Below are 27,760 nucleotides of genomic sequence, written 5' to 3' on the forward strand. Positions count from 1 at the left end.
GGGATGCAGGTGGCGCTGTGGGTTAAACCACAGAGCCTAGAACTTGCTCATCAGAAGGTCTGCGGTTCGAATCCCTGCGACGGGGTGAGCTCCCGTTGCTCAGTCCCTGCTCCTGCCAACCTAGCAGTTCGAAAGCACATCAAAGTGCAAGTAGTAAATAGGTACCACTCCAGCGGGAAGGTAAATGGCGTTTTCTTTGCACTGCTCTGGTTTGCCAGAAGTGGCTTAGTCATGCTGGCCACATGACCCGGAAGCTGTGCGCCAGATCCCTCAGCCAATAAAGCGAGATGAGCGCCGCAACCCCAGAGTCGGTCACGACTGGACTTAATGGTCAGGGGTCCCTTTACCTTTTTTACCCTACATTCCAACATAAAAACAGAAAACTGAAACACCTGAGAAATGTGTCTGGCTTTATGGATCCTGTCATCGCAGGGACTCTGGATTAGGATTCCCTGACTCAAAACCACTTTTGTGTCGGGCTGCAGTGGGTTCTGTGAGATACTAAAACACAAGAAAGCTGTGTGTGTGTGTGTGTGTGTGTGTGTGTGTTTCTGGTCGTAAGTGATCTTACAACCTGAAAAGCTATTAACACTTTGCAAAGACTGCAGCCAAGATGACAACAAATCCCCTTTTCTTGTTAAGAAATCATTGGAATGACCTGGAGCTTACTGAAGGCAGGTGTTCTTAACAGTTGCCTCCTTCTCCAGAGTGTCATAAAGAAACCGTATGGATCCCCGGAGGACACTTCCTGAAATGGGAGTTGAGAAGGCGAGGCAGCAGCTGCGGGCAGAATGTGCTCATTAATGGCACCCAACGCTTCTCTTTCTGCAGGTTTCACTTCTCCATGGAGGTCAGACTGAACTCATCCAACGGCCTCCTCTTTTACATGGCCAATGAATCTCTGGGCTCCTTCTTCTCGCTCTTTGTCTCCAGCGGCCGCTTTGTGCTCTTGGCTGATATCAGCGGAAGGAAACTGAGAGTCAGGAGCAAAGAAAAGTACCATGATGGAAGGTGGCACACAGTAAGGAGGGGGAGACGGGGATGGACACACTGCCTTGCCTGGGCCAGGGGCTGCCATTTTGAATGTGCTTTCCACGTGTATGAAAGTATACCAGATTATCCTTGCTATCCCTATCCCACAGTTGCCTACTTTTTCATTGGACTAAGTATCAGTCAGATAATTTGGTAGGGATCATTTGACCATGAAGAACGTAAAACAAGGAGGCATTATGTATTGCATGAGGGATGCTGGTGGTGCTGTGGTTTAAACACTGTGCCGCTTGGACTTGCTGATCAGAAGGTTGGCGGTTCGAGGCTCCGTGACGGGGTGAGCTCCCATTATTCGGTCCCAGCTCCTGCCAACCTAGCAGTTCAAAAGCATGCAGTGCAAGTAGATAACTAGGTAACGCTCCGGTGGGAAGGTAAATGGTGTTTCCGTGCACTGCTCTGGCTTTGCCAGAAGTGGCTTAGTCTTGCTGGCCACATGACCCGGAAAAACTGTCTGCAGAAGCGGACAAACACCATCTCCCTCGGCCTGTTAAGCGAGATGAGCACCGCAACCCCAGAGTCGTTCTCAACTGGACTTAACTGTCAGGGGTACCTTTACCTTTATGTATTGCATGCACGCATTGGGTAGACAGTCTGATGGATTCAGCACACCCCTCAGAGTGCATTTACTCCCTTCATGAACATTTGAATAAGGCTTTTAGAAACATGAAATGTAAAAGTTAGTGACTTAAGGGTGGCATTCGATGCCAGTCCTACTCAGAGTAGACCCATTGAAATTAAAGAACACAGCCAATGAATTTCAGGGGGGAAACTCTGAGTAAAACAAGACCCTTACTTGTTTAGATTGGTTTCATTCCTAAAATACTCATTCCAGAAAGACTGTCCCAATAGAACTTTGTGAATTTCCACAAATTGACATTTACACAAATATAATGAGTCAAAAATGCAGTGTCCTTTGTCTGAGGAAACAATGGTTGCCAATCTCCTGGTGAGAGCCACATCCTCTAATCCTGGCGGACTTGGCTGGGGGCTATGCTGTTAGCTTGAGAATGATGCTGTGCAACTGGGATTGCTGAGGAGTTTAGGGCCACTTTGCAAATGAGATTCTTTCCCTGGTGGAAATCTAAAAATACACGAATGGTGGGGGGGGGGGTGAACCCACATACTTAGGCTACAAGTATGCCAACAGCTGCATTCATAAGAGTGTCAGAACTGGCTGCAGCTCCCTACTGAGTGAATAGTGCTAACCGCCTGTGTGGAATGAGCCTTATCTGACTGTAGAATAGAAATCTCATTATTTAAGTCTTATTTAAGCCAGGTGAAAGAGTAGATGTAAAGTGGAAGAGGAAATACAAGAAGACAGCCAAATTAGACATGAAACAAGGGCCATCTCTTAAAAACTAAGGCAATAAAAGCTTAGTTACAGGTAGGTAGCTGTGTTGGTCTGCTGTAGTCAAGACAAAATAAAAAAAATTCCTTCCAGTAGCACCTTAAAGACCAACTAAGTTTGTTATTGGTATGAGCTTTTGTGGCATCTGAAGAAGTGTGCATGCACACGAAAGCTCATACCAATAACAAACTTAGTTGGTCTCTAAGGTGCTGCTGGAAGGATTTTTTTTATTTTGTTTCAATAAAAGCTTGTTAGTAAATACAAATCAGTGTAGCCCCAGTTGAATGAAGTGCTGAATGGACTCAGACCTTAGACAATCCATATTTATTTTTCCCTGTGCTTGGGACATGCAGATGAACCTGGGGGAAACTCGTCGTTTCTTGGCCTCCATTTCCCCTCTGTAAAAAAGGGGATTGCAGTAAAAGGTTTGTTGTAGGACTGCACATGCTTAGTGCAGATACCCAAAATGACCTTGCCAAGATCGTATCACATTAAATCAAAGATGGCCTTTCAGATTTTGTCCCGATTCCAACTCACGTCAGCCCCAACCAGCATGGCCAACGGCCAGAGATGAAGGTTGGTTGCAGTCCATCTGCACTTGAGGGGGGTCACAGGTTTAACCCCTTCCCCCCTGGCATTAAACAAGCTCTTGAGTGTCATAGACTGGTAAAAGTGCCAAGAACCAAGCCGCTCTGATGTGCGCCTCTTGCAATTGTCAGGTCTTCTACAGCAGAGACAGAAGCAGAGTCCAGCTCATCATCGATGGATTGAGAGCCCAGGAGAAGTCCCTGCCTGTTGCTGGAGACTTCTGGATCCCTGGTCCTTTTTACGTTGGAGGGGCCCCTGTGGAGAAAGCCAAAGCGCATATACCAGTAAGGATCCCAGGAAGCCGACTCATAGAACGTCAAACTGTTTGCCCATTTATTGTCTCTCCTGGAAACAGCTCTCCAGCATCTTGTGGACAGATTGTCTACATGCAAAGCACATACCTTGCCTCTGACCTTGATCCTTTCCCCATTCAACACCTGGAGGACTTGTAGAAAGTACAGTGGTACCTTGAGTTACAAACGCCTCAGGTTACAAACGCTTCAGGTTACAAACTCCGCTAACCTGGAAGAGTTACCTCGAGTTGAGAACTTTGCCCCAGATGAGAACGGAAATCGTGTGCCGGCAGCACAGCAGCAGCAAGAGGCCCCATTAGTGAAAGCACGCCTCTAGTTAAGAACAGTTTCAGGTTAAGAACGGACCTCCGGAATGAATTAAGTTCATAACTAGAGGTACCACTGTATTTGTAGATAGTATTGTGCGTGGTACATACCACTGAGGATGGGTCTGGAGGATATTCTGAAAACACCCTCTCGAAGGGCACATTTTACAAAACCAATTCCCTGGGATGTTAGGAGAGAGAGGCATCACGTACACTGGTCCCCTCTGAAAGTGCCGCAAGGCAGCCTTGGTGCCACTGGTCAGGAGGGACATCTTTGTTTCTGCCACCACTCTATAGATCAGCATCTTTCACAAAACGAGGGCTGCGTGTCTGGGGGCCCTTGTGAGGACCCAGGGAGCAGTTCGTCCCCTGCCCACACACTGCCTAAGAGCCAGCTGACACTATAGGCAAACTGAGAAATCCCATACAGGTGATAGAGCAGAGGGCCAAGGCATGTACCACCCATAATACAGGCCATAAGGTGGTACATCAATATGCTCATTCCTCACAGTCCTTCCTGCTAAATTTAGCAGGAGGGTAGCATGATTGTTAGAATTCAGACTATTCCCTGAATCACAAAGATGGGTGTAAGTGTAAGTGGGAGGACACATGCCCACTGTCCCTCCCCCCCCCCCTTCCAGTTTGTTGTGTCTGCAAACTGGTCCTTTGGTGCCACTGGTAACAGTTATGTAAACATGCAGAGGAGTTCCAGGGTTACATCTTGCACCAGTGACTAAGCCATCAGCATCTACAAGCGGGGCCTTTTTCTGCCCAAGGGCTGAATCTCCTGGGAGCAAACCTTCTAGGGGCTGCATGCCCTTTAAAGGCAATGCCAGAAGCAAACGTGGACAAAGAAGTGGGTGTGGCTCTGTATTTTTGTACCGGTGGCATCCTTCCACCCACAAAAGGCAGAACTTCCTACATAAACACACACACCTTTCCATCCTCTGTCCAGTAAACCAAGAAGCATTATCACAACTCTGAGACACAATCCAGGCAGAAGAAAACACCCAAGGATGGCCTAGGGAGAGGCCAGTGAGGAGGTGTGGCCTAGGAAGAGTTCCAAGGGCCAGATATAACAGTCTGGAGGGCCACATTCAGTCCCTAGGTCTGAGGCTCCCCATCTTCTCCAAAACAAATATATATATACAGTGGTACCTCAGGTTACAGACTCTTCAGGTTACAGACTCCGCTAACCCAGAAATAGTGCTTCAGGTTAAGAACTTTGCTTCAGGATGAGAACAGAAATCTGGCTCTGGCGGCGTGGCAGCAGCGGGAGGCCCCAAAGTGGTGCTTCAGGTTAAGAACAGTTTCAGGTTAAGTACGGACCTCCGGAATGAATTAAGTACTTAACCCGAGGTACCACTGTATATACAGTCTTGTTGGGAATACAAAGTCGCTGAGCACTAAGAATGAAAGCCTGCCTTTTGGGCAGCCATTGCCCGGTATGCTAAGTATTCATGTGTTTGGATGCTGGCATTTTCTTCAAAAGATCTTTTTCCTTCTTCAGGATGCTTCCGCTACCAGCTTTAAGGGGTGCATCCGGCACCTGAAACTAGACAGGAAGCCTCTGGTCTCACCATCCCGCCTCTTTGGAGTGACCCCTTGTTACGAGGGTCCTTTGGAAAGTGGCACCTTTTTCTCTGCTGATGGAGGATACGTGGCTCTAGGTACTGTATGCATCATCTTTCCTGAGCTTTCTGTACCCTGCTGGACTCCCCCACATGTTCCTCCTGGTTTCGCCAGTACATCCTCTTCTTTCCTAAGGCATAAAGGCCCATGAGTTCTCTGTTGCTCTGACAGCTCTCTCGTTTCATCCCCCAGACAGGTCCGTAGCTATTGGGCAGGACTTTGAGTTGATGCTGGAAATTCGCCCCCGGAGTGTGTCTGGCTTGGTATTTCACATTGGCACAAGACAAACGAACTACCTCAGGCTGTATACAGACAAGGAAAAGGTAACGTGACCAGACAGCAAGATGTCTGCAAGCACTTCGTATACACTGGAAGTAATAACTTGTATGGTCTCTAAAGGGAGCCAGAAGAGAAAATTTAAAAATCACACCTGCTTGGCTGATCCTTTTATACACACAAAGTACAAAAATGTACTGTTAGCCAGAAAGCAAAAAGTAAATGTCTTATTGGCCTGCAGTTGGGGTTAGGGCAGACAGACATTGGAGATTTGGTAAAGATAAAGCAACAGGAACTATAAACCTTGAGGAGAAATTGAGACTGCTGGATCAGCCGTAGCCTTTTGCAAACATTAAGCTTTCCTATGTCTCACAGCTAGGAGCCTTGAAAAGCAAAAGTTGAAATTCTCAGGAAGCTGAAGACCTGCTTCGTGAAATCAGAAAGGCCGGGGTACATATGCTTAATATGCACCTGTTGCTCCATGTGCAGAACTGGGGGGAGACACAGCCGCAACAGCCCGTAATCCTGGTTCTAGGAGCCCAAGTTGTTTGTTTCACAGGCTGTTTTGCATCTATTTTGCATGGGAAAAGCTCTTGCTTATCACGAACATGTGTATTGCTACAAATGTTATCAAGAGGGAAGCTGGCTGTACATGCAGAATTCCGTGAGTTAAATTTGGGGCTGTTGTTTTGCAAACCCATGAATTTGCTTCAGTTCCGTCCCACTAAATGCATTTGCCACCTATAAGGACATGACAACGTCACGAGTGGAACTGTGCAGTTCATTGATCTGATCCAGTAGATTTCAAGGAACCAACAGCCCATACATCCCTATGTTCTGGGCTGCACACTTGGACATGCATTCAGGGCACCTATACAGCCTTGTACTTGCCTCCAGCTGTGCTTCCAGGAGCAGATCAGCAATGACAAAAAAACCCCTGCTTTTCAAGATTATCACTTGCCAGTCTTCTCACTGGGGAATCTGTGTTCCCAGAGAGAAAGTCACCACTTCAGCTGAATCACATCTGCAGTATGTTCAGGACTGTCTCCCTCTTCCCATCCTGATGGAAATTCTCTTAATCTTCTCTTTCTGGATTAGGTCACTGTGATTGCAAACACTGGTGCTGGGGAATTTGCCACCTCGGTGACCCAACCTTCACTCTGCGATGGGCAGTGGCATACGCTAGCAGGTGTGTGATCTTTTCCTGCTGTGCTCTTTTTTTTGGGGGGGGGGTTAATTGCTTTGAGAACATCACAGCCCAAGCAGCATTCCTCAAAATCCAAGCCGTTCTCTCTCTCTTGTTCTGCTTGAGAGCCAGTGTGGTGTAGTGGTTGAGAGTGGTAGTCTTGTAATCTGGGGAACCGGGTTCGCGTCTCCGCTCCTCCACATGCAGCTGCTGGGTGACCTTGGGCTAGTCACACTTCTCTGAAGTCTCTCAGCCCCACTCACCTCACAGAGTGTTTGTTGTGGGGGAGGAAGGGAAAGGAGAATGTTAGCCACTTTGAGACTCCTTAAAGGGAGTGAAAGGCGGGATATCAAATCCAAACTCTTCTTCTTCTTCTCAAACCAAAGTCAGTATTCTGTATCTCACCAAACATTTCCTAGGAATTTACCTTAACATGGACCCAGATTATTGGTCCAGCAAACTCAGTATTGTCTGCACGGACTGACAGTAGCTCTGCAAGGTTTCAGGCAGGAATATTTCCCGGCTCTGCCTGGAGACACCAGAGATTAAAAGTGGGCTCATCTGCATGCAAAGGATGTGCTTTATCACTGAGTCAAATCCCTTCATAAAATAGGTGTGGATGTTGACTGGTCAAAGTGTGTGTATGAAAGAGAGCTAGAGAGAAGGATGGAAATATCCATGCATGTGCCTCCAACACAACCCATTTCCTTCTTTGATGCTGATTAAGACTTCATGTGGATCATTAGCACCGGCTCCATCTAGGCAGAATGCAGAGTACAGCGGTACCTCAGTTTACGAACCGGTACCTCGGTTTACGAACCGGTACCTCGGTTTACGAACTCAATCCGTTCCAGAAGTCCGTTCTTAAACCGAAACCGTTCTTAAACCAAGGTGCGTTTCCCCTAATGAGGTCTCCCGCCGCCAGTGCCCTTCCACCGTTTGGATTCCGTTCTTAGACCAAGTTAAAGTTTGCAAACCAGGACACTACTTCCGGTTTTGCGGAGTTTGTAAACCAAATCATTCATAAACGGCTGTTCTTAAACCCACGTACCACTGTACACTTCTGAAACAATCCTTCCAGCTGCTTGCGCAATTGTTACATGCCCATATGCTAGTCCAAATTGACACGCCTCATTCATTTTAAGTTGTGCTAGACACTGAACCAACCCACCCTTGTGTGGGAGCAATGGCTTCATGCCTTGTGCGGGAGGTGAGGTTTCTCAGCATGTCTAGCTCTGACTTAGTTCCACCCTTCTCTTTGCAAGTAATCAAAAGCAGCAACGTGATTCAGTTAGATGTGGACACAGAGGGAAATTACACCGTGGGACCCAACCAAGCCCACGCTGCAGCCATCAAAGAAAACTTCTACCTCGGTGGAATGCCAGGTGAGTAGCTCAAGCACGGATATTTGGGAGGATCCTGCTTACAAACCACTGCAGTTAATTTACTTAATGCCCCCATAGCTTAGCTTGTTCTTCTTGCATTTATGTCCCAGGCTTGAGGTGGTCCATCTCTAGCCTCGCACAATGAATTTCAAACTCTTCCCAGCGAATCGCCACATTTGTTTGCCTGCTGAAGAACATTATGCACCTGTCACAGAATCTCTTTGCATTTTGGAGTGTTCCAATGTTCAGTAGCCATGCTTGCATTCCAAAAGGTGCTCAGTTTATGCAGTACAAAATTTAAACAAGCTCTTTCTGTGTCATAGGGAAAATCTGTGCCACAAATTCTTCTTGTATGTGGCACTAGCAAAATCCATCTGTTCTGCTGTGCTGTGTATGTGCTTCCTATATTTTTTTGTTTTGTACTTAGTGGAGTGCACTTCCCTGTTTATTAGACAAGTTAACCAATGGGCCTTAGTCACAATTAGCTTAAAGTGAAACCGAAGCCTAATGACCTCCGACTGCCTAGAGTTGTGGTAAAAAATTATTTTGCTCTTCCTTCTACAGAACTCGGAGTCACTGGCCCCCCTTTGGCACTTGTGGCTCCCCTCCCCTCCTACATTGGCTGCATGAAGAACTTGGTGATCAACCGGAACCAAATTAACCTAAGAGAAGCTGGGACTGTAAGGGGAGCGGTAGGGCTCACAGAGTGCCCACTTATGTAAAAACTATTTGTACGTGTTAAGTCAGTACTGCAGAAAGCCACACGACCCTTCAGGAAGCCAGCAGTCCCTCAAGCTTGGGCACACACAGCATTCCTTGCCACCTGGGGATACAGACCATTTTCAGCACCAACAGCAGGTGTGTTGAGAGGGCAAGGAGGGCTCATCCGTTTTTATTTGTAATTGATGCTTTCCTGCCTTTACACATTGTCCACAGTAATGTTTTTGAAGAGGGCAAGGGCATATGGTATATTTATAATAGTACTGTTGAAGCATAAGGTGTTCCCTGTCTCCTCCCCACACCTGGTAAGATTCTAATCAGGATGAATCCGTCAATGTAGTTTGTGAACAACTGCTTCAGCCAGCTGAAAGGCTCAAGGGACAGGAACAAAATTATTTAAGCACGTCTAAATATGAAAACATTATTGCTGCCATCATCCAAATTGTATTTCATCATTTCCAAGCAGCTGGCGGCATGAGAACCAGTTGGTCGGGGGCCAGTATTTATTTACTGAAATAATGAAACACTGTGCAAGATGCAGGTCTTGGAGCTTCAAAGCCATTTTGCATCGTGCTTGTCTAGTCTCTACCAACCAGGCACTCGTTGCTTCAGAAAAACAGTATTTCATGTTTTTGGTGCTAAGTTAATGAGCAGAATTATATCCATTGATTATGACTTGGGCAAATAACCTTTAATGTATAAGGAAAGGATGAGTCAACTACCGTATTTTTTGCTCCATAAGACACACCTGACCATAAGACGCACCTTGTTTTTAGAGAAGGAAAACAAGAAGAAAAAAATCTGAACGAAACAGTGGATGTATGATTTTTGTGGTTCATGCTGTGGCCACAGACATGCTATGTGATCTGATGGTGAATTTGGGGTGACCCAATGTAAAAATCCTGAGGATCCATGGGCTTTACCTCCCCCATCTCAGGCAGCCTCCTTTATTGCTAGAGTCCCTTGTCTCCCTCCTGATCGCTTGCCGACCAGTTGCTCAGCGGCTTCATTTCAACACCCCCTTCCATCTTTCTGGGGGGGGGGGGGAAGCATGATCTGCTTTTCACCCCTGGGCAATTCAGCTCCAGGGACCATGCATTCACTCCATAAGACGCACAGACATTTCCCCTTACTTTTTAGGAGGAAAAAAGTGCATCTTATGGAGCGAAAAATACGGTAAATGTGCCCATGTTGCTTCTCCAACCATGTTATATACCATCTTGTCAGGTTGACTGTGCAAGCAATACAGTGGTGCCTCGCAAGACGAAATTAATTCGTTCCGCGAGTCTTTTCGTCTTGCGATGTTTTTCGTCTTGCGAAGCACGGTCAGTCGCAGCTGCGCCTTTTTTTCTTTTTTTTTCTTTTTGTTTGTTTGTTTTGGGGGGGTTTCACCGTCCGGGCGCTCGGCCTGGCCCGAGGCCCCGCTGGTGGGGAGCCTCGCGACTGCGGGGCATGGGGGGCTAAGGCGGAGCCCCCGCTTCCCCGGCCTCGTCCCCTGCGCGACAAGGCCGCTCGAGTCTTTGAACCGCCGCCCCGGAGGGCGCCAGGTACCCAGACCCTGGGCGGAGGAAAACATGGACTGCACGACCCCCCGACTGCGGGGAGATGACACACGGCTGGCCCCAGCCTTGGCCGGCCGCCGCGCGCCCCACGCGGCAGAAGGGACGCATCGGGGGAGACCCCCACGCTTCCGCCGCCCTGCCCCCTGCGGGCCTCCGGAGTTTCCCTCCAGTCGGCCGGCACGCCCGAGGGGGCCGCCAGCGGTAGCGAGCGGAGCGCCTCGCCTGGCCGAGACGGGAGAGAGGGTGGTGCCGCCGCCGCCGCCACGCGTCGGCCGAAGCTTTCCCCCCTGCCCGGCGCCCGTCTGCCCGGTGACGGGACGCCAGAGGAGAAAGACCCGGCGGCGACGCGAGCGACAGCGCATCCCTCTTCCCGCTCGCCGGCCCAGACGCCCGCAAGCGCGTCCACGGGCAGACATCGCCGCCGGCCGGAGGGGTCGCTCGCGCCCTGCCCTCCGCGGAGAGAGGGAGGGCAGCGGGCCACCGTCCCTGACCGCCGACGGGCCACGCCGCTTGGGGGCGGCACGCGCCGCCTCGCTCCGACCACCCGGTGGGGCGCCACCACGGTGCCCCGCTCAATCGCCGGCCCGCAGCCCGCCCTTCCTGCCCGCGCAGGTTAGGGTCGGGCATGGGTCCACCGCGCGTACCCCGGCCAGCGCCCGTCGCGCCCGGCGGTGTCCCGCGTCGGCGGCCTGGGCTCGCTCGCTCATGGCATCGGCATGGCGTGGCGGAGCCTCACCTGGGCGCGACCGCCCGGGCCCTCGCACTCTTGCGAAGCAAGCCCATAGGGAAATTCGTCCAGCGAAGCAACGCAAAACCGAAAAACCCTTTCGTCTAGCAAGTTTTTCGTCTTGCGAGGCATTTGTCTTACGGGGCACCACTGTACAGCCCTATTTCCACATGAGGTAGGAAGTTTAATATGTCCCTAGTAAATTGTCTACTTATTAATTGCCCTGGGGCAAGAAGGCAGCAGAGGACTAAGCTGCCAGCTGACTCTTTTACCACTGTGCTCAAAATTCAGTTCTTGCATGGGTTTAAGTCAGTTATTCTTTACTCAAGAGTAGACCCATTGAAATTAAGAAGCCCATGTCCATTAACATCAACAGTTTTACTCTTGAATAGGACTGGTATTGAATACTACCCAGTGTTTCCCAACTCCCCTGGCGCATTAACTTCACAATAACACCCTCCCCCTGCCCCCAAAAAAGTATATGGTGCACTTAGAGATTGCCTTATATATATTTGTGTGTATATACATTGTTCATCACATGGGTCAAGATACTGCTTTGAAAAGGACTTTATAACTTATCAGTATATTGGCTATTTTAATGCTGGGGTACATATTGTAAAATGGGTTTTAACAATTATTGGTTTCACTTTCAACCACTGTAAGTATCTGTTTTTAAGCTGTACTTTTAAGGGATAATCTCTGTAAATCACTGGTACATACTTTTAATTCAAATAAAATTTTATGATCTATAATTCATACAAACGATATGGAGTAGTGCTGAATTTGTTAAGATACTCTGCCTGGGCCTCGATAGCTGCCAATAAACCCACAATCACTTTATATTATACTCTTCTTTACAACCATTTCAAGCGCTATAGGGACCTCAGACATTCCTGCAGGTTTTTGTTTTGTAAAGTGAAGTTTAGAGGTCTAAATGCCTGCCAAATGCACAGTACTCTTTATAGTTCAGGTATGGCTCTTCCCAAAAGTTCCTGTCACTATTTTTATGTATCTCACAAAAACAGGCATAGCTGTCAAATGCAGTTACATTTGGGTAAGTCAGGATGCTAGGCAAAGGGAGGTTCCCAGTTTCCTGCCCAGAGGGGCTGAGGCAGCGCAGTCAGATGGGCAAGGGAAGAAACAGTAAAAGTATTATTATTACTTCAACATGCAAGGATTGCTAATAGAGAAGCAAGGCTATGAAGGGCAAGCCAGTTAAGAACAGGGAAAGGAACCCCTGTTTCTATTGAGGTCCAGTCCCTAGAACAGAGCTTTCCAAACTTTCCATGTTGGTGACATACTTTTTAGACATGCATCATTTCATTACACAATTTTACTAGCAAACTGGAGGTTAAACTAACCTCTTTCCAGCCCCAGGGGGAGTGTGTCACAACAGAGTTTGGAAATCTCTGTCCTAGAAGATAGTTGAAGACTACACACCATCTAAAAGTGGACTGGGCTCAGACTGCCCCCTGCATAAAATTAGGCTGAAGCCCAGAGGATGCAACACTCCTGAGTGAGAAATTTGGGGACAGGTTGCCTTGGAACCTTCAGAATCACACATTCTTCTCATGAGAGGGTTTTTTTTTTTCCATTCCTACTGCCCCATGTCCTTCATAAAAACATGACTTGAGGGTCAGGATTACCTCAAACAATGTAGGATATGGAGAGGAGAATAAGTAGGAACAGGAGACAGCCTTCTAGGAACAAGGGGACGTCTTACAAAAGAACTGTTAGAACCAAGCAATTCCTTAAATAGGTAGGGTTTAAAAGCTCAAAATATTCTGCTGGATACAGATAAGCCCTTGGATAGCTTTACAGCAACTCTTGGATATGGGTTGTAACAACAAACTAAATATAAAAATTACAAATGTTTCTGCCAAGGTGATGCCTTTAACCTTATGAGAAACCCCAAGCATAGACCTGCAACTGGATTTGATGCAAGACTATAAATTTAATCGGGTGAACCAAACTTGTTTCCAAGTACAACAATAAGAAGCTGCCAAAGTGTACTTTAAGGCCACAAAGACAAACATCTGTTTGAAACTGCAGCAAGTGGGGGGGAAACCCAGTATACCCAGGATGAATTTGGCAGAGAGGTCCTTTACTTGCAGATTCAATACATGAAGTATGCTAGTTATCCTACTTATCTTAAGGTAAATATCTAGGAGTACCCGTAAGACACAGTTAAGAAACCTAATCTAAACTCATGTCTTCTTCCTCATCCTTCTTGTCTTTTGAGTCTCCTTCCTTTTGATCGGATTTGACGTTGTTTTGCATTGCTTTTGCAAACGCCTCGACATCTGAAAACAAGACACATCAAATTAATAACATGGCAGCATGCAATAGGAAAGCAGGCTACTTAATGCATGGCTCCAAGTGAACAGCATATGGCAAAAGGAAAACAACTACCCAGGACAAAAAGCCTGGAGTAGATGAACGAAGGAAACATCTGAACACCTGTGCTGGTCTGTAATGGTCTAACCACCCCCTTCTTCATGTTCATTGCAGCTCAGACCTGTCATGTACTTAGCCTACAAAATGACATTCCAGTCCATATTCGTAACTGGACAAAAAGCACTACATTAGAAGCAGTGTGTCACCATTCCACAGCAATCTTTATATTTTGCTGGGTTACAGAGAACTGAGCCAGAGCTGCCACCTTTTACCCAGATTCTCTGCCTTCAAGAGGGCTTCAAAATCAAGAAGGGATATGGACTCTGGTAAAACTGCAACACAAAGGACCTCTGACCCAGCAGAGCCTACTGCACAGCCACTGAGCAACTTTGGGTTTATTGACAGAAATGAACTCACCTCCTTTGTTTGCTGCATCTACTGCCTCAGCTGGTAGGCCAAATTGGCTCATTAGAGGTCCCAGCTGCCCAGAGGCCAAGGCAGCGCTGAACATGCTGAGTGCCTGCAAAGAAAAAAAGCTATGTCAAATTCCAGAAAGATTCTATAGGGCAAAGGCTGAGCAGCCTTTTTGTTTCCTGCGGAGGGCAGCATTCCTTCAGGTGCTGCACTCTGGTGGCAGGTGCAGCCAGAGATAATAGTATTCTGGATTAACTATTCCAGAATAAAATCTATGCTGCTTCAGTTTTCAACATAGCTACTTGGAAGATTAGAATGCCCATTCCTCCTATGCAGGTGCAGAAGTAGGCCGCACTGGGCTTGACAAGGTTAATTTCAATTATAGGGTTTTTTTTGGGGGCGGGGGTTCAAAGCACAAAAGATCAATACAGCTACTGTTCTGAAAAGTGGAATTTACTTCCAAATTTAGTATGTCGCCAACACCATACACAGAGTGGCAGCATAACAAATTGTTGTCGGACAGCTAAGGACCATACAACCAAGGGGGGAAAACAAAATCCCATCCCTTCCTATTGTTTAGAAGCAAGATAGAATGAGGGAGCAAGCACTCGAAAGCAGGCATCCCCAAACTCGGCCCTCCAGATGTTTTGGGACAACAACTCCTATCATCCCTAGCTAACAGGACCAGTGGTCAGGGATGATGGGAATTGTAGTCCCAAAACATCAGGAGGGCAGAGTTTGGAGATGCCTGCTCTAAAGCCAGGGGTGATGAGGAAAGAACTCTGGTAGCATGAAACCTCGAGGAGGCATCAAAGGCAGCAATAAAATGGCCTTTCTGAGATTTATCACAACAGGCAAACTGAAAAGGATTCAAACAAGATCTAGAGCTTCTTGTATTCTTCCCAAGCTGGCTTATCTTTTTTGGGGGGAGGGATTTCTAGCCAACTTCTTCAATCTTCTAATTAATAAACAGCTTTCCCCACTAAGGCTACTGCTATCAGCATTGAATTAATTCAGCAAGTAATTAGAGATAAGCTTGTGGGGTTACAGCAGAGCAGTGCCATTTCAGCCACTCTAAAGGCAGGTTCATAAATAACAAATCACAATACTGCATTTAGCAGACACAAACTTTATTTTATTGGTTAGCGGGAAATGTGGCGCAGTATCCTGAAACAGGGGGAAAGACAACCCAAATGGCTGACAGACACCGCTGGAAAGGCCGGCCAGCAAATTTGACAGGCTACACAAAGTGCAGAGTCTTGGTGTGCGAGACAAATGCCAACACTATTGCCCCTGTATTGTACACCCAGGGGTTCCCTGGGACACCACTTCCACCTCTTTGGTTTTCCCATTCTCATTCATCCATTTTTAAACTTGTAAAGACCTTAAAAGAGAAGTCAACTGCCTCATAACTAGACCTTCCTCATCACATAGCTCTCCAGATGATGCAGGGATTTGTCTTAAGATTCCTCCTGATGTGCTTCAGCCAATTCCACCCAGTATGTCAGTCCTCCTATTTAAGCCAAGTAGCTGCCTCCAAGCGTATTTTCCAAATATACCAAATCCTTTACCTGCTGGAACTGCGGAGAGGTCAGTGTGTTCTGGATCTCCTCTGCTGTCTGCGGCAGAGATTCCCCGGAAGGAAGATAAGGCAGCAAGCGCTCTTGAACCTCTGTATTTGCCAGAATGGGTGCCATTATTTCCGGGGTCAGGACACTGGACAGGTCAACTGTAAAGAAACAGAGCCAGAATGTCTGTGGCAGAAGTACCAAGAATTAGCAAAGTTGCTGCAGGAGAACTCTGCGAGTCACAGCACAGGTGTATCACAGGCACCACAAAAGTCTAATCACCTGTTGTTAAAGTACAACTGCAAACGGGAACAAGTAAAGGTTTATAATGATAAGGTCAAGGACACAGGAAACAGTATAAGCATGGAGATGTGGAAGAAATTATGGAGAAAATATGCAAAAAAATATAATTAAGAGGAAAATTGTTTTTAAAAGTTATGGTATAATGGCATCTGACTTCTGCAATTATTGTAGCAATAAATAAATCATATTCGAAAATAGGGTGGAGGTGCAAATGGGAGAATGGAACTTTTTATCATCTGGTAGGCATGCAGTTACACGCAAAAATACTGGAAGATTATTATTAGAATAATAAGAAAAAAGTTTGGAAGATGAAGTTCCTTTAGATCCAGTACTGATATTGCTCAACTATAAGTCCCCTATCCTAAAGAAAGACTGTAAAGAACTTACATCCTATTTTGATTACAGCTGCTAATTGACTAAAAACTAGTTACATTACTCACTTCCTGGAAAGAATGACCTGGTAAAGTTTGGAACTTGGCTATACTGTAATGGCAAAAAGAACATCTCATCTAAGAGCAAGAATTGCAAGTGAATACGGAAACTTGTTTTGGGAAAACTAGTTGCCCTTTATACACTATTGTCAACAAAATAATGACCTCCTGTGAAAGCAAATTCAAGGTGGTTTGGATTTCTGTTTATAAGAAATACTCTAATTTTATGTCAAGTCATATTTTCCTGCAGAACATTATGATATAAGGTACACCCCCCCCCCCGTAACAGTGTTCTGTTGATTGTCAACCAAATGACTTGACTTTTTTTGAAAGCCTCAACTGAACAAAATTCTGAGCCTATTTACAATTAAATCTTAAGAGTGTGTGTGTGTGTGTGTGTGTGTGTGTGTGTGTGTGTGTGTTTGTGCGTGTACACACACACACAGCATGGTAAACAGATTTGATTTGGGAGCCAGTGTTTCAAAAACCAAGCATTTCAGATTTTGACCCAGACATAGTGTTACACCATTTGCTTATCTTCTTTCTCTCACACACAAATTGTAAAGGTAAAGGGGTAAAGGACCCCTGGATGGTTAAGTCCAGTCAAAGGCAACTATGGGGTTGTGGCGCTCATCTCGCTTTCAGGCCGAGGGAGCCGACACTTGTCCACAGACAGCTTTCCAGGTCATATGGCCAGCATGACAAAACCACTTCTGGCACAACGGGACACCGTGACAAGTGCCAGAGCACACAGAAACGCTGTTTACCTTCCTGCCACAGCAGTACCTATTTATCTACTTGCACTGGCATGCTTTCAAACTGCTAGGTTGGCAGGAGCTGGGACAGAGCAACGGGAGCTCACCCCGCCGTGGGGATTCGAACCACACACCTTCCGATCGGCAAGCCCAAGAGGCTCAGTGGTTTAGACCACAGTGCCACCCGCGTCCCTTACACACACTGTAATGCAGGGATGGGGAAACTCTGGCCCTCCAGCCACTATTGGATTACAACTCTGAACATCTCTGATGTTCTGGGCCATGCTGCCTGGGGTGATGGGAGTTGGAGTCCAATGACAGCCAGAGGGCCACAGGATGCCCATCCTTGCAGTAAACACAGAGGCAAAAAACCACTTTATTACATGCTCCTGTACAAAGACAAACAATATGATAAACAGCATGCTGCTAATACAGTTTCAGTAGGGAAAGCAGCTAGGAAGGAACATAGAAGCACAAGGCAGGATACATCTTTGGTGAGACCTCATTTTTTGTCAGGCTACAGAGGCTCCCACACCCCCTTTTTACCTTGCTGGCCTCCTGCTCCAGCCGGCACATTCATTGTTGCCAAGATAGTCTGGAGGTCACTCAACTGGATGGGCTGAGTAGGGCTTGTTGCTGTACTGGTCCCATTTCCAGAACTCGGAGCAGGACTGGGACTGGTGGCAGTGGCAGTGGCAGAGGCTGCTGCGGGAGCTGTAGGAGCTGGCGTTACCCGTGTGGAAGAAGTACTGGAAGATGGTGTCACAGCTGCCGACTGGCTGCGAGAGCTAAAAGGCAATTCGTATAGTTAGCCTCTGCAAGTACAGTTTGAAGTCGGGGATGTTTCCCACAGCTAAAGAGCAAGTGAGAGAATTGCCATTCCAGGTCTTCTCCTCCCTCAAAAAAGAAGCTCTCAGCGCACTCAACACAACTTAAGTGAGGAGGAGATGGGATGCCTCCTTCCTCAGTTTGAAATCCCAAACTTCTAAAATTGCAATTTAAAGATGAGCCCTAGAATTACAGTGGTACCTTGGTTCTCGAACGGCTTAGTTGACAAACAAATTGGCTCCTGAACGCCGCAAACCCAGCTTTAAGTGTTCCGGTTTGCCAACATTTTTCAGAAGCTGAACGTCCAACGCGGCTTATGCTTGAGTGCAGGAAGTTCCTGCAGCCAACTGGAAGCCGCACCTTGGGCACCTTGGTTTTTGAATGCTTTCGGGAGTCAAATCAACTCCTGGAATGAATTAAGTTCAAGAACCAAGGTACCACTGTACTACAAAAGCCAAAGACTTGTTGTTTATAACCCTACTGACCCTTTCTGATCTCCCATTTCCCTTCTCTAGCCAAACCCCGAAATAAGCTTCCACCTTTCCCACACCTAGGAGAGATTCTCTTTAAATGTTAGACGGATACCACAGGAGCTACTTCCCCACAAGTTCGCCACACAGCACTGGCTGTTGGATCTGAAACACTGCAGCAATATGTAATAAAAACAGAAACCTATGAGAGAAATGTCCTCACTAAAATATTGTACAATTTAAACAGAGCCTCAGGTATTATTAAAGCAATCTGTTTCTTTGAAAAGGACAGTTATAAGCTAAGGTCCTCTTACCTGGAAGAAGAGCTGCTAGTTGGGGGGCCCCCGCTTCCCAACAGACTAGCCAGACCAGGACCTGTCAGAGCACCGAGCCCACCTTCCATAAAGGAAAAAGACAGCATATGTGTTAGAGACTTCTTTTCATAAATAGAAAGTAGGTTTAAAAATGCTGTACTGTGTAGACTTCTTGTTCAAAATAACCGAAGTAACGTTACAGTTTCCCCCATCCAGAAACACAGATGTACAAGCTCATATTGCAAGACCAGATGCTTTTTACACAAATTCAGCAGGGAGCCGGAGGACTTCTTTGGTCCATTTGAAGGCTCTCACTGATTAATGGTCCACCCGGACTGAAAACATGCCTAAACCTAGGAAGGAATAGAAGACTCCTTTTTGCCATCATGCCAGCCTTTTCTTCATCTTAAGTGGTTTTTGTCCAATTTAGAGTATACAAACTTAAGCAAAAGCACACACACAAAGGATTTAGCTGTCTAGTTCTATGCCAAGTTTTGTCTGAGAGTCCACTTTGATACTCGAAGCATTAATTCTGAGTCTCAATTTGTCATTTCTAAGCCAAACATCCTCAAGGGTAGAAACAGTTGCCACAGAACTAAGTTTGTGCTTCTGCCATGCTTTGTGTTAATAGCACAAGATACTGGGAAACCTGTTTTTCTACATTCTCTGAAAACTGCCTCCTGGTGGAATCATTCTATTCTGGACCACTGGATGGCAACAAGCAGTGAGGATGCAAAGTGACCGCATGATCAGTCGCTGAAGGATTCATGTATGCCATTAAGCAGGTTTACCATCACACACACAAGGAAATCTTACAAAGCGTGCACTTTCAATGCTCTGACAACACTGTATCTATGTTGCAGGCATTTAATGAAAGAATAGAGGAAAGAATGGATCAGCTCATGTTACTTGGTACAACTTTCTGTCCAGTAATATTTGATTTATTATGAACACTGCAGGGAGTGTTAGTAAGAGATCAACCCAGACAAACACAATTTTAGCATGAATGTACACAAGAAGCTTACCAAGTCCTCCTAAGCCTGTTGGTCCAATCAGCTGCATGAGCTGGTTATGGCTCATGTTTCCCAGAAGACTTTGCAAGCCACCTTCACCTAAACAGATGAGAGCGTATTATATTCCCACATTTTTACAGCTCTCCATCTAAATGACAGGCAATTTAAAATGGCAACAGGTTTTATGAGGAAAATCTCACTGTTTTGCTTCTAATATACAAAAGAGAACCACAGGTAAACCCTGGAGAATATCAAGAATATCCACACGTCTCATGTTTCCTAAAAATCTGTGTTTCCTAAACTTTTCCAAGTTAATATCTGAAATTGTTATGTTTGCCTTATAGTTTTATTTTTAATACTATTTTATTGTTCTACATTAATTAATCATCCAATTAAAGCTGGTTTTGAAAGTAGGTTTTGCAATGAAACAAACAAACAAACAAACAAACAAACAAACCCCCTAAAGTATCAGAACTGGCTCTTAATACTAAGGAACACACAGAAAAGAACTCATGGAAAAGGTCTATACCTCCAAGGGCAGACAACTCATGGCCTCCACTTCCACTACCACCCAGAGCTCCAGGCATTGGTGGGTTGTTGAGATACTCATTCACCTTACGGCAGTGCTCCTCATCTTTCTCAGTCTTGGGTTCCTGCCGGGAGAAGAAAAAAAATGCATTTTTGCACTCCATGGCAAATGCCTAACCCACAGCTTCAATGTTACACAGCAACAACTAGCATCACTTATGCCTCGTTTCCCCTTCATCTGCTAACAGCCACAAACCTGCATCCAGAAGAAGAGCCGCTTGGATCCAGCTTTGAATTTCAACACATAAACGCGGCCTGTAGTGCACTGAGGCACCCTCTTAAATTCACAGTCATCAGGGAAAATAATCAAGTCCTGGAGTGGAAGAAGATGACAACACACAGCAAATTATTCTTTATTTTCCAAACAAAACTATGCAAGTGCATTACAATAAGGAAGAGATCACTAACCACTTTCTCAGTCAGGCTGCAGTTGAAAGTCTCTCCCATGACAAGCTTACAGGGATGGCTTTGCAAGCTATGGGGAGTTACATGGATGCACATGTTATGCCTGCCTCTAGGGAATATGCTTATCGTTTTCTTACAAGAGGCACAAATTCCACACACACTTGGTATACATGTCAGGTGGCCAGGGGAGAAAGAAACCCGTTTCTTCAAACCACAGACCTCAATCTAGTACATAAATGTCTTTTATCACTCTCTTACGTACATTGTTTTTAAACACAAAGCAGCATTAAATCAATGCATACACCTTTAGGCTGCAACATTCTACTTACATCCTCCACGTTCCCTGAAGTCCTGTCTTTCCAGCAGAAGTGAATGAGGGAATCATCCGTTTGCTGGATATATACGAGACCTTTCCTCTTGTCTGGTGTAACAGTGCTGCCTTTCAAAGACATCTTTCCCGCACGGAACTCTACCAAGTATTTGCTAGATGAGCCCCGGGAGCCTGGCACCAGACTTGGAAATAAAGCACCAGAAGACATCCTGGAAAGAGATAATATTTCATAATAAGCACGTTTTCTCTTTCAAATATTCAAGTGTTCTACCAGTGCCCAAATCCAGGGTTATGGCCCAGAAGAGTAATGGGTTTCGAGAATTCAGTCTTTTAAAGGTAAGTTAAAGAGCACCAATCTGACAGCCTAAATGGGCAGGGCCAAGCCAGAACTCCTGTACACCCTGAACAAGCAGACTCCCTGGCTGTGTTGAATCAATCACAGTATCCTTTCCATTTACAGGCAGGGGTGGACAATGTTTGTACAGGAGCAACAGTTCAAGCATCTCAGCAGTAATGATCATCTTCATTCAAGTCCTGCAGATAATTCTTCCTCTCTCTGTGCTTTGCAAACTGAAAAAACATCCTCTTCACTCAAATCTCTAGTATGAACCCTCCAACCTTCCTCTCATCTTTGGTAAGCACTTGACAGGTTTTGGGTCAGAATAGCATCAAGGATCAAAAGCCGTCTGGTTATGGGAACAGCAATGATCGAAGGGAGCTTCCAGTCAGAATGCTTTGAGAGATATTTATGCAGAATCTGAAAACAGAAGAGTTAGAAAACCATTACTATAGTGCACCAACTGAAAAAGTACCACCAACTTAAAGAATAGATACATAGAACTAACAGCTAACTATCACTAGATCCCTGAAAATACTAACAACTTGGGGAGTAAAAGCAAAGCTGAGGACTTGGACCACCTTCAAAACAGCTTAGAGGCTCATTAACATCAGACCTGATGGGAAAACAGGGGCCTATTTTCAGGATGCATCAGCAGACTTCCGCTTGTACTTTTTTAAAGAGTGTACACTACTTTTCCAAGTAGTATAAAAAGCATTTTAAAAAACAACAACTAGAATGCACTTCAGTGAATAGCACTAGCAGTTTAATAGATAAATCAAAATATGGGTGACCTAGGGTCAGTCACTGCCTGTCAGCCTAACCTACCTCACAGGGCTGTTCTGAGGATAAAATGAGGAGGAAGAAAACCATGTATGCTACCTTGAGCTCCTTGGAGGAAAGGTGGGATATAAAATGTAATAATACAGATAAATCAAAAAGCCCACAAACTAAGGAGTATTACTGAAAGTGGATTCTTTAGGGAATTAGCAATCAGCTAGAATTAGCCTGTTGTGCACATATATATGTCATGCCAGGAGATGCCACAATCCAAAAAGAACAGCTATTTGTGCAACAGCTACTGAAGCAATACTCACCAATGACACAGTACTCCTGTGCTCAGAGCGCCAAGAAGTCTTGTAGTCGTCTAGCACCATTCTCCTCTCCAAACCAGGAAAAGCATCGTTGCCTGGCTGTGGCTTTTCTTCAAGTCAGACTTCTGATCATTCTTATAAAGAGCTACTGAGAACTTGAGTCTCTAGGGAGTGAACAGGCGCTAAAGAATTCTGGTGAAATGAATCAGATTGTACCCAACAGGCAAACCCCTCTTGCATTCAGGTGTTTGTTTCCTGACAAAGCTACATCAGCTCTTAAATTACTGCTACGGGATCTCTCAAGTGAAATTGATTTTTTGCTGGCTATTGCTAACTTTTCAAATCCATTCTTCCTCAAAAAAAAAAGCCAAGAACTCCCAGGTCAGCTTGTGGCCCCAGGCCATACCACAAGGAATTTTGACAGCAGCACTTCCAAGTGTATTAAGTGACCCATCAGCAACAAGTGATGCAAGAGAACACAAGCATCATGAAAGAAATCTGAGCAGAGTTATAAAGACTCTGTCATCAACACAGCTGTAGAAAAGAGGTAAAACACAATCCTGGACAAAGAAATATAGTCTTCTGGTGGGGGGTGTTACAGTCCATAGCATCTCAAAACCATGAATTGTTCAGGCACTCCATTCCAGACACGAAACTAGAGACACAAGGCAACAGCTGCTGGAAAACAAATCGAGCCTGGGAGAAACAAAACTGTGGCTTGCTTGCTTGGTAATGAGCCATCTCATGATTTGTTGAACAAACCATGGTTACAAACACAGCCACCGTAGGTACCTCTGCTTCCTCAATGAGGGGAAATAAGTTGCCAACCACGTCTAGGAGTAGGAAGACCATTTTATTAATTCTATTGACACAAAGACTGAATGCTAGTGCTCTTTAGAGCATTAAGTAACCATGCATTCTGAAATAAACACTATACCAGTGGTTCTCAAACTTTTTTCTCTGGACCATACTTTCAGAATAAAAATTTACTTGTGCCACACTGATTTTTTAATTGATAAGAAATACATTGGAAAACACAACTAGGATTGTCCTCAGCATCACTTGGTGCTCTTACTCTCATTTTGAAAATATATCTATCCACATTCTGCAAACAAATTGTTTTGATACTATACTACACTGAAATGTTTAAATGTTTATTAGACTGTCCTTGAATCTTCCTGCCACACTTGCCATCCTCTCCTGCCACACTCTTTGAGAATTACTGCTCTACCCAAGAACTATAATGTTTGTCACAGTGACTAAAGGCACCTGTTATCACTCTAATTTCCTTGCATCATTGCAAATATGTTCAGGTTAAAATGATTAGCATAAGAACAATGCAGTATTTCCACCACCCTCATATTTTTTTAAATTCCTAGCTAAACAGCATGAATAAGCTACCAGATTTTGGAATCCCAGCCAATTACCATGTCACCTGTCAGGAAGCTGTTGGGACTATAATCCCTAACATCTCTAACCACTGGCCAAGATGGCTAAGGCTGATGAGAGTTCAAGTCTAAAAACTAGAGAACAACAGTTTCCCACCTCTGAACAAACAATATACTAAATATTAGAAACAAGTCCAAATATTTGTGAATGGCTAAGGAAAAGATCTATTATAGGTCTACCAGTTCATAATGCACAGCCTTGCAAACTTCCAAGTTTGGGAAATGGACACAGTGAGACGCAATTGTTAAATATAAAGCAGGGCATCTGTAAAGTTTGAGAACAGAACCATATTAAAGGATATCAATTGTGGGGCTGTACTCTTTTGAGGATTAGGGTCACAAGGCAAATTTAAGGGATGGCAACCCTTGAATCCTATCATTACTACTAGCTTTGATATTTGTAGATCTTATGTTCAAACCCCAGTTTAGCCATTGACGTTGTTCAGCCTGAGTAGGTAGTTATGCTGAGGTTTATCACACCATGGAATGTAAACACTCAATGTAAACAACACAAGTCACTCCCCCCCCCCAACTTTCTAAAAATGGTACACGGGAGAACAAACAGCAAGCAAAGTAATAATAGGTTCCAATTTTCAAAATGAAGTGCTTTGCCAATTAAACACACATCAATGGGGTGAGCAAGTGGTATTATGTACTGTGCATTTTCCCTTTGCTGTAAGTTGCTTGCAGACCTTCGGGTGGCAAGCAAGTAAAAAGGCTGGCTAATAATAATACTAATAACAACACCAGAAACCAGTGTCCTTTTGTTCTTGGGAGTGCTGCGTGGAACGGACGACCAAGAAAAAACGGAAGGGAAGCAGGGACAGAGGAGTGACATACCCCAGAAACGGGCAGTGCAAGAATTGCAGAGTGGAAAGGGGCACCCGCACACGCCGAGGGTCATCTAGCCCAACCCCCTGCAATGCGGGAACATCCTGGCACCCTTTTAAGCTGCGGCGTTTGGCTGCTGTTCCCCACTGAACTTAGTAAAATTTATAAACGGTATGCCTTGGAAGCTAGGCCGGGGGGGGGGGTTACGTTAAGCCTTCTCCTCCCCTCCTCTGCTCCACCCCTCCCCCTCCATTTTCCTCAGGGACTTTTTGAAGTTGGGACAAGAATGAACATTCAGCGATGGGGCGCGTCTCCCCCTTTAGCCGCCGCCTCTCCCACCTCCGTCAATTCAAGGGCGCCTCTCTCTCGGCCTCACACGCGAGGACCCCTCCCCCCGCTCGCCCCTCCCCCACCCTTGCCTAATTGACACCCCCCCCTTACTCCCCCCCCGGTGGTTGCGACCTCCAGGCCTCCTCACACACACGAATCCCGCCCCGAAAATTACCTGCCGCCTCAGCTCGCCCCACTGTCACCCGCCCCGTGTTCGCTCTCCCCCTCAGACGCTACCGCACTTCCGGCCGGCTGAGGGAGGCGGGGGGAGGGGTAGACTTTTGCTCGTCACGCCGGAAGCCCGCCCTCTTCCCTTCGCCTTCCTCCCTCCACCGCCATCTCCCATTGGCTGGGAGGCTGGCTCCTCCCCCGCCGCGCCCGCGCAGGCCGGAAGAGCCTGCCACTCGGAAGGAACGCCCCTCACCAACAAGCCCCCGTCGTGCACCGCGGCCTCCGCCCCGCCTGCCGGCTATTGTGCTGTGTCATGTCGGCCGGGCGGTGAGGGAGGGCGCGGCCTCTAGCGGCGCGCGTTGGAACTGCATGGGGATTGCGCCGTTTTGCGGGAGCTGAGGATGAAGAGCTCTGTGGAGCCCGCAAGCTTGCGCGGTGCTGGGTTGGGTTGGGTGCGATAAAGGGGCCGAGAGGCAGCCAGCTGCTTCCTCAGGCTATATGAGAGAGGGCGAAATTATAATTATTTTTAAAATTGACTTTCTCTAGGGTTCGCTTTGGGGTGTTTTATATATGGGCCACTGGTCCCATCACCTCCTGGCAAATAGAAGGGGAAGAAATGGAGGCAGTGAGAGTTTTTACTTTCTTGGGCTCCATGATCACTGGAGATGGTGACAGCAGCCACGAAATTAAAAGATGCCTGCTTCTTGGGGAAAAACAATGACAAACCTAGACAGCATCTTAAAAAGCAGAGACATCACCTTGCCAACAAAGGCCCATATAGTTAAAGCTATGGTTTTCCCAGTAGTGATGTATGGAAGTGAGAGCTGGACCATAAAGAAGGTTGATTGCTGAAGAATGGATGTTTTTGAATTATGGTGCTGGAGGAGACTCTTGAGAGTCCCATGGACTGCAAGAAGATCAAACCTATCCATTCTGAAGGAAATCAGCCCTGAGTGCTCACTGGAAGGACAGATCCTGAAGCTGAGGCTCCAAGACTTTGGCCACCTCATGAGAAGAGTAGACTCCCTGGAAGAGACCCTGATGTTGGGAAAGATGGAGGGCACAAGGAGAAGGAGATGACAGAGATTGAGATGGTTGGATAGTGTTCTCGAAGCTACCAGCATGAGTTTGAGCAAACTGCGGGAGGCAGTGGAAGACAGGAGTGCCTGGCGTGCTCTGGTCCATGGGGTCACAAAGAGTCGGAAACAACTAAACAGCAACAATAATATATGGGGAGTGATTCGTAAATCGAATATTCATCACTTAAGAGTATAAAATTATGTGTGGCATGCAGAAAGCGGGTAAAGGTTTTCTTCTCACACAGTGCTAGAACTCATGAGCATCCACTAAAGCTGAATGCTGGAAGGTTTAGCACAGATGAAAGAAAGTACTTCAAGCAGAAAGTTGTTTAATCTGTAGAACTCTCTGCCACAAGAGGCAGTGGTGGCCACTGACTTGGGTAGCTTTAAAAGAGGGTTTGACAAATCCATGGAGGATAAGTCTATCAGTGGCTATTAGCCATGAAGACTATTGCTCACACTGAATACCAGTTGCTGGAAACCAGAGGTGAAAGAGCTGTTGTGCTCAGGTTCTGCTCTCTGGTTTCCCACGAGGATCTGGCTGGCCACTGTTAGAATGGGATACTGGAATAGATCATAGAATCATAGAGTTGGAAGAGACCACAAGGGCCATCGAGTCCAACCCCCTGCCAAGCAGGAAACACCATCAGAGCACTCCTGACATATGGTTGTCAAGCCTCTGCTTAAAGACCTCCAAAGTAGGAGACTCCACCACACTCCTTGGCAGCAAATTCCACTGTTGAACAGCTCTTACTGTCAGGAAGTTCTTCCTAATGTTTAGGTGGAATCTTCTTTCTTGTAGTTTGGATCCATTGCTCCGTGTCCCCTTCTCTGGAGCAGCAGAAAACAACCTTTCTGCCTCCTCTATGTGACATCCTTTTATATATTTAAACATGGCTCTCATATCACCCCTTAACCTCCTCTTCTCCAGGCTAAACACGCCCAGCTCCCTTAGCCGTTCCTCATAAGGCATCGTTTCCAGGCATTTGACCATTTTGGTTGCCCTCCTCTGGACACGTTCCAGTTTGTCAGTGTCCTTCTTGAATTGTGGTGCCCAGAACTGGACACAGTACTCCAGGTGAGGTCTGACCAGAGCAGAATACAGTGGCACTATTATTTCCCTTGATCTAGATGCTATACTCCTATTGATGCAGCCCAGAATTGCATTGGCATAGATCAGTGTTTTTCAACCACTGTTGCAACAACCAGATGTTGCCTGGTGTGCCGCGAGATGTTGCCTGGAGGGAGGCGGGCGAGTCGGGCGGCGGCGGCGAGGAGAGGCCGCCCAGTGCGGGGCTCTCGCCGTCTGCCTGCCTGGCTGCCTGCGAGCTCGGCGGGCAGCGCCTCCGTCCGCAGCGCCCGCCTCGCGGCTCTCATTCCCTGCCCCTGCCAAAGCTCACCCAGCCAAGCCTCGCTCTCCTTCCTGCCTCGCTTTGCTGCCTCCTCCCCCCCCCACCCCCAAAGCTTGGAGGTTCCCCGGCAAGGGGGAGGGAAAAAATTGAAACTTACACTTTCGTGCGTCCCTCCCGGCGTGACGCTGCGCGCTGACGTCACAGGGCT

General features: G+C 46.4%; 2 protein-coding genes across 2 annotated transcripts in view; one reads left to right on the top strand and one right to left on the bottom strand.

Annotated features, from left to right (window-relative positions):
- Positions 1-10,047, top strand: part of LAMA5 (laminin subunit alpha 5) — a 228,883-nt gene extending 218,836 nt beyond the window's left edge. The window contains exons 74-80 of the mRNA XM_081196825.1: positions 832-1,021; positions 3,118-3,270; positions 5,116-5,275; positions 5,430-5,560; positions 6,612-6,702; positions 7,965-8,084; positions 8,649-10,047. Of these exons, the coding sequence (XP_081052951.1) occupies positions 832-1,021; positions 3,118-3,270; positions 5,116-5,275; positions 5,430-5,560; positions 6,612-6,702; positions 7,965-8,084; positions 8,649-8,806 (1,003 nt within the window). The 3' untranslated portion in view covers positions 8,807-10,047. The remainder of the gene's footprint in view (positions 1-831; positions 1,022-3,117; positions 3,271-5,115; positions 5,276-5,429; positions 5,561-6,611; positions 6,703-7,964; positions 8,085-8,648) is intronic.
- A 2,980-nt stretch (positions 10,048-13,027) lies between these two features.
- Positions 13,028-25,267, bottom strand: ADRM1 (ADRM1 26S proteasome ubiquitin receptor). The gene is made up of 10 exons (XM_081196509.1): positions 25,126-25,267; positions 20,909-21,119; positions 20,371-20,487; positions 20,116-20,239; positions 19,599-19,685; positions 18,574-18,655; positions 17,508-17,749; positions 15,476-15,633; positions 13,908-14,010; positions 13,028-13,396 (listed from the first exon to the last, which is right to left on the bottom strand). The coding sequence occupies exons 2-10, from the start codon at positions 21,116-21,118 to the stop codon at positions 13,290-13,292; spliced, it is 1,230 nt and encodes a 409-aa protein (XP_081052635.1). The 5' UTR covers position 21,119; positions 25,126-25,267; the 3' UTR covers positions 13,028-13,289.
- Between the last annotated feature and the right edge of the window lie 2,493 nt (positions 25,268-27,760).

The sequence above is a fragment of the Podarcis bocagei genome (assembly GCF_964188305.1).
Source record: "Podarcis bocagei genome assembly, chromosome: 5".
NCBI lineage: Eukaryota > Metazoa > Chordata > Lepidosauria > Squamata > Lacertidae > Podarcis > Podarcis bocagei.

Coding starts and splice junctions, on each gene's coding strand:
- ADRM1 (XM_081196509.1), bottom strand. CDS start 21,118: ATGTCTTCTGGTGCTTTATTTCCAAGTCTGGTGCCAGGCTCCCGGGGC. Junction 20,488..20,908: donor CTTCAGGGAACGTGGAGGAT/GTAAGTAGAATG, acceptor CTTCCACTCCAG/GACTTGATTATTTTCCCTGA. Junction 13,397..13,907: donor AGATGCAGCAAACAAAGGAG/GTGAGTTCATTT, acceptor TCTTGTTTTCAG/ATGTCGAGGCGTTTGCAAAA.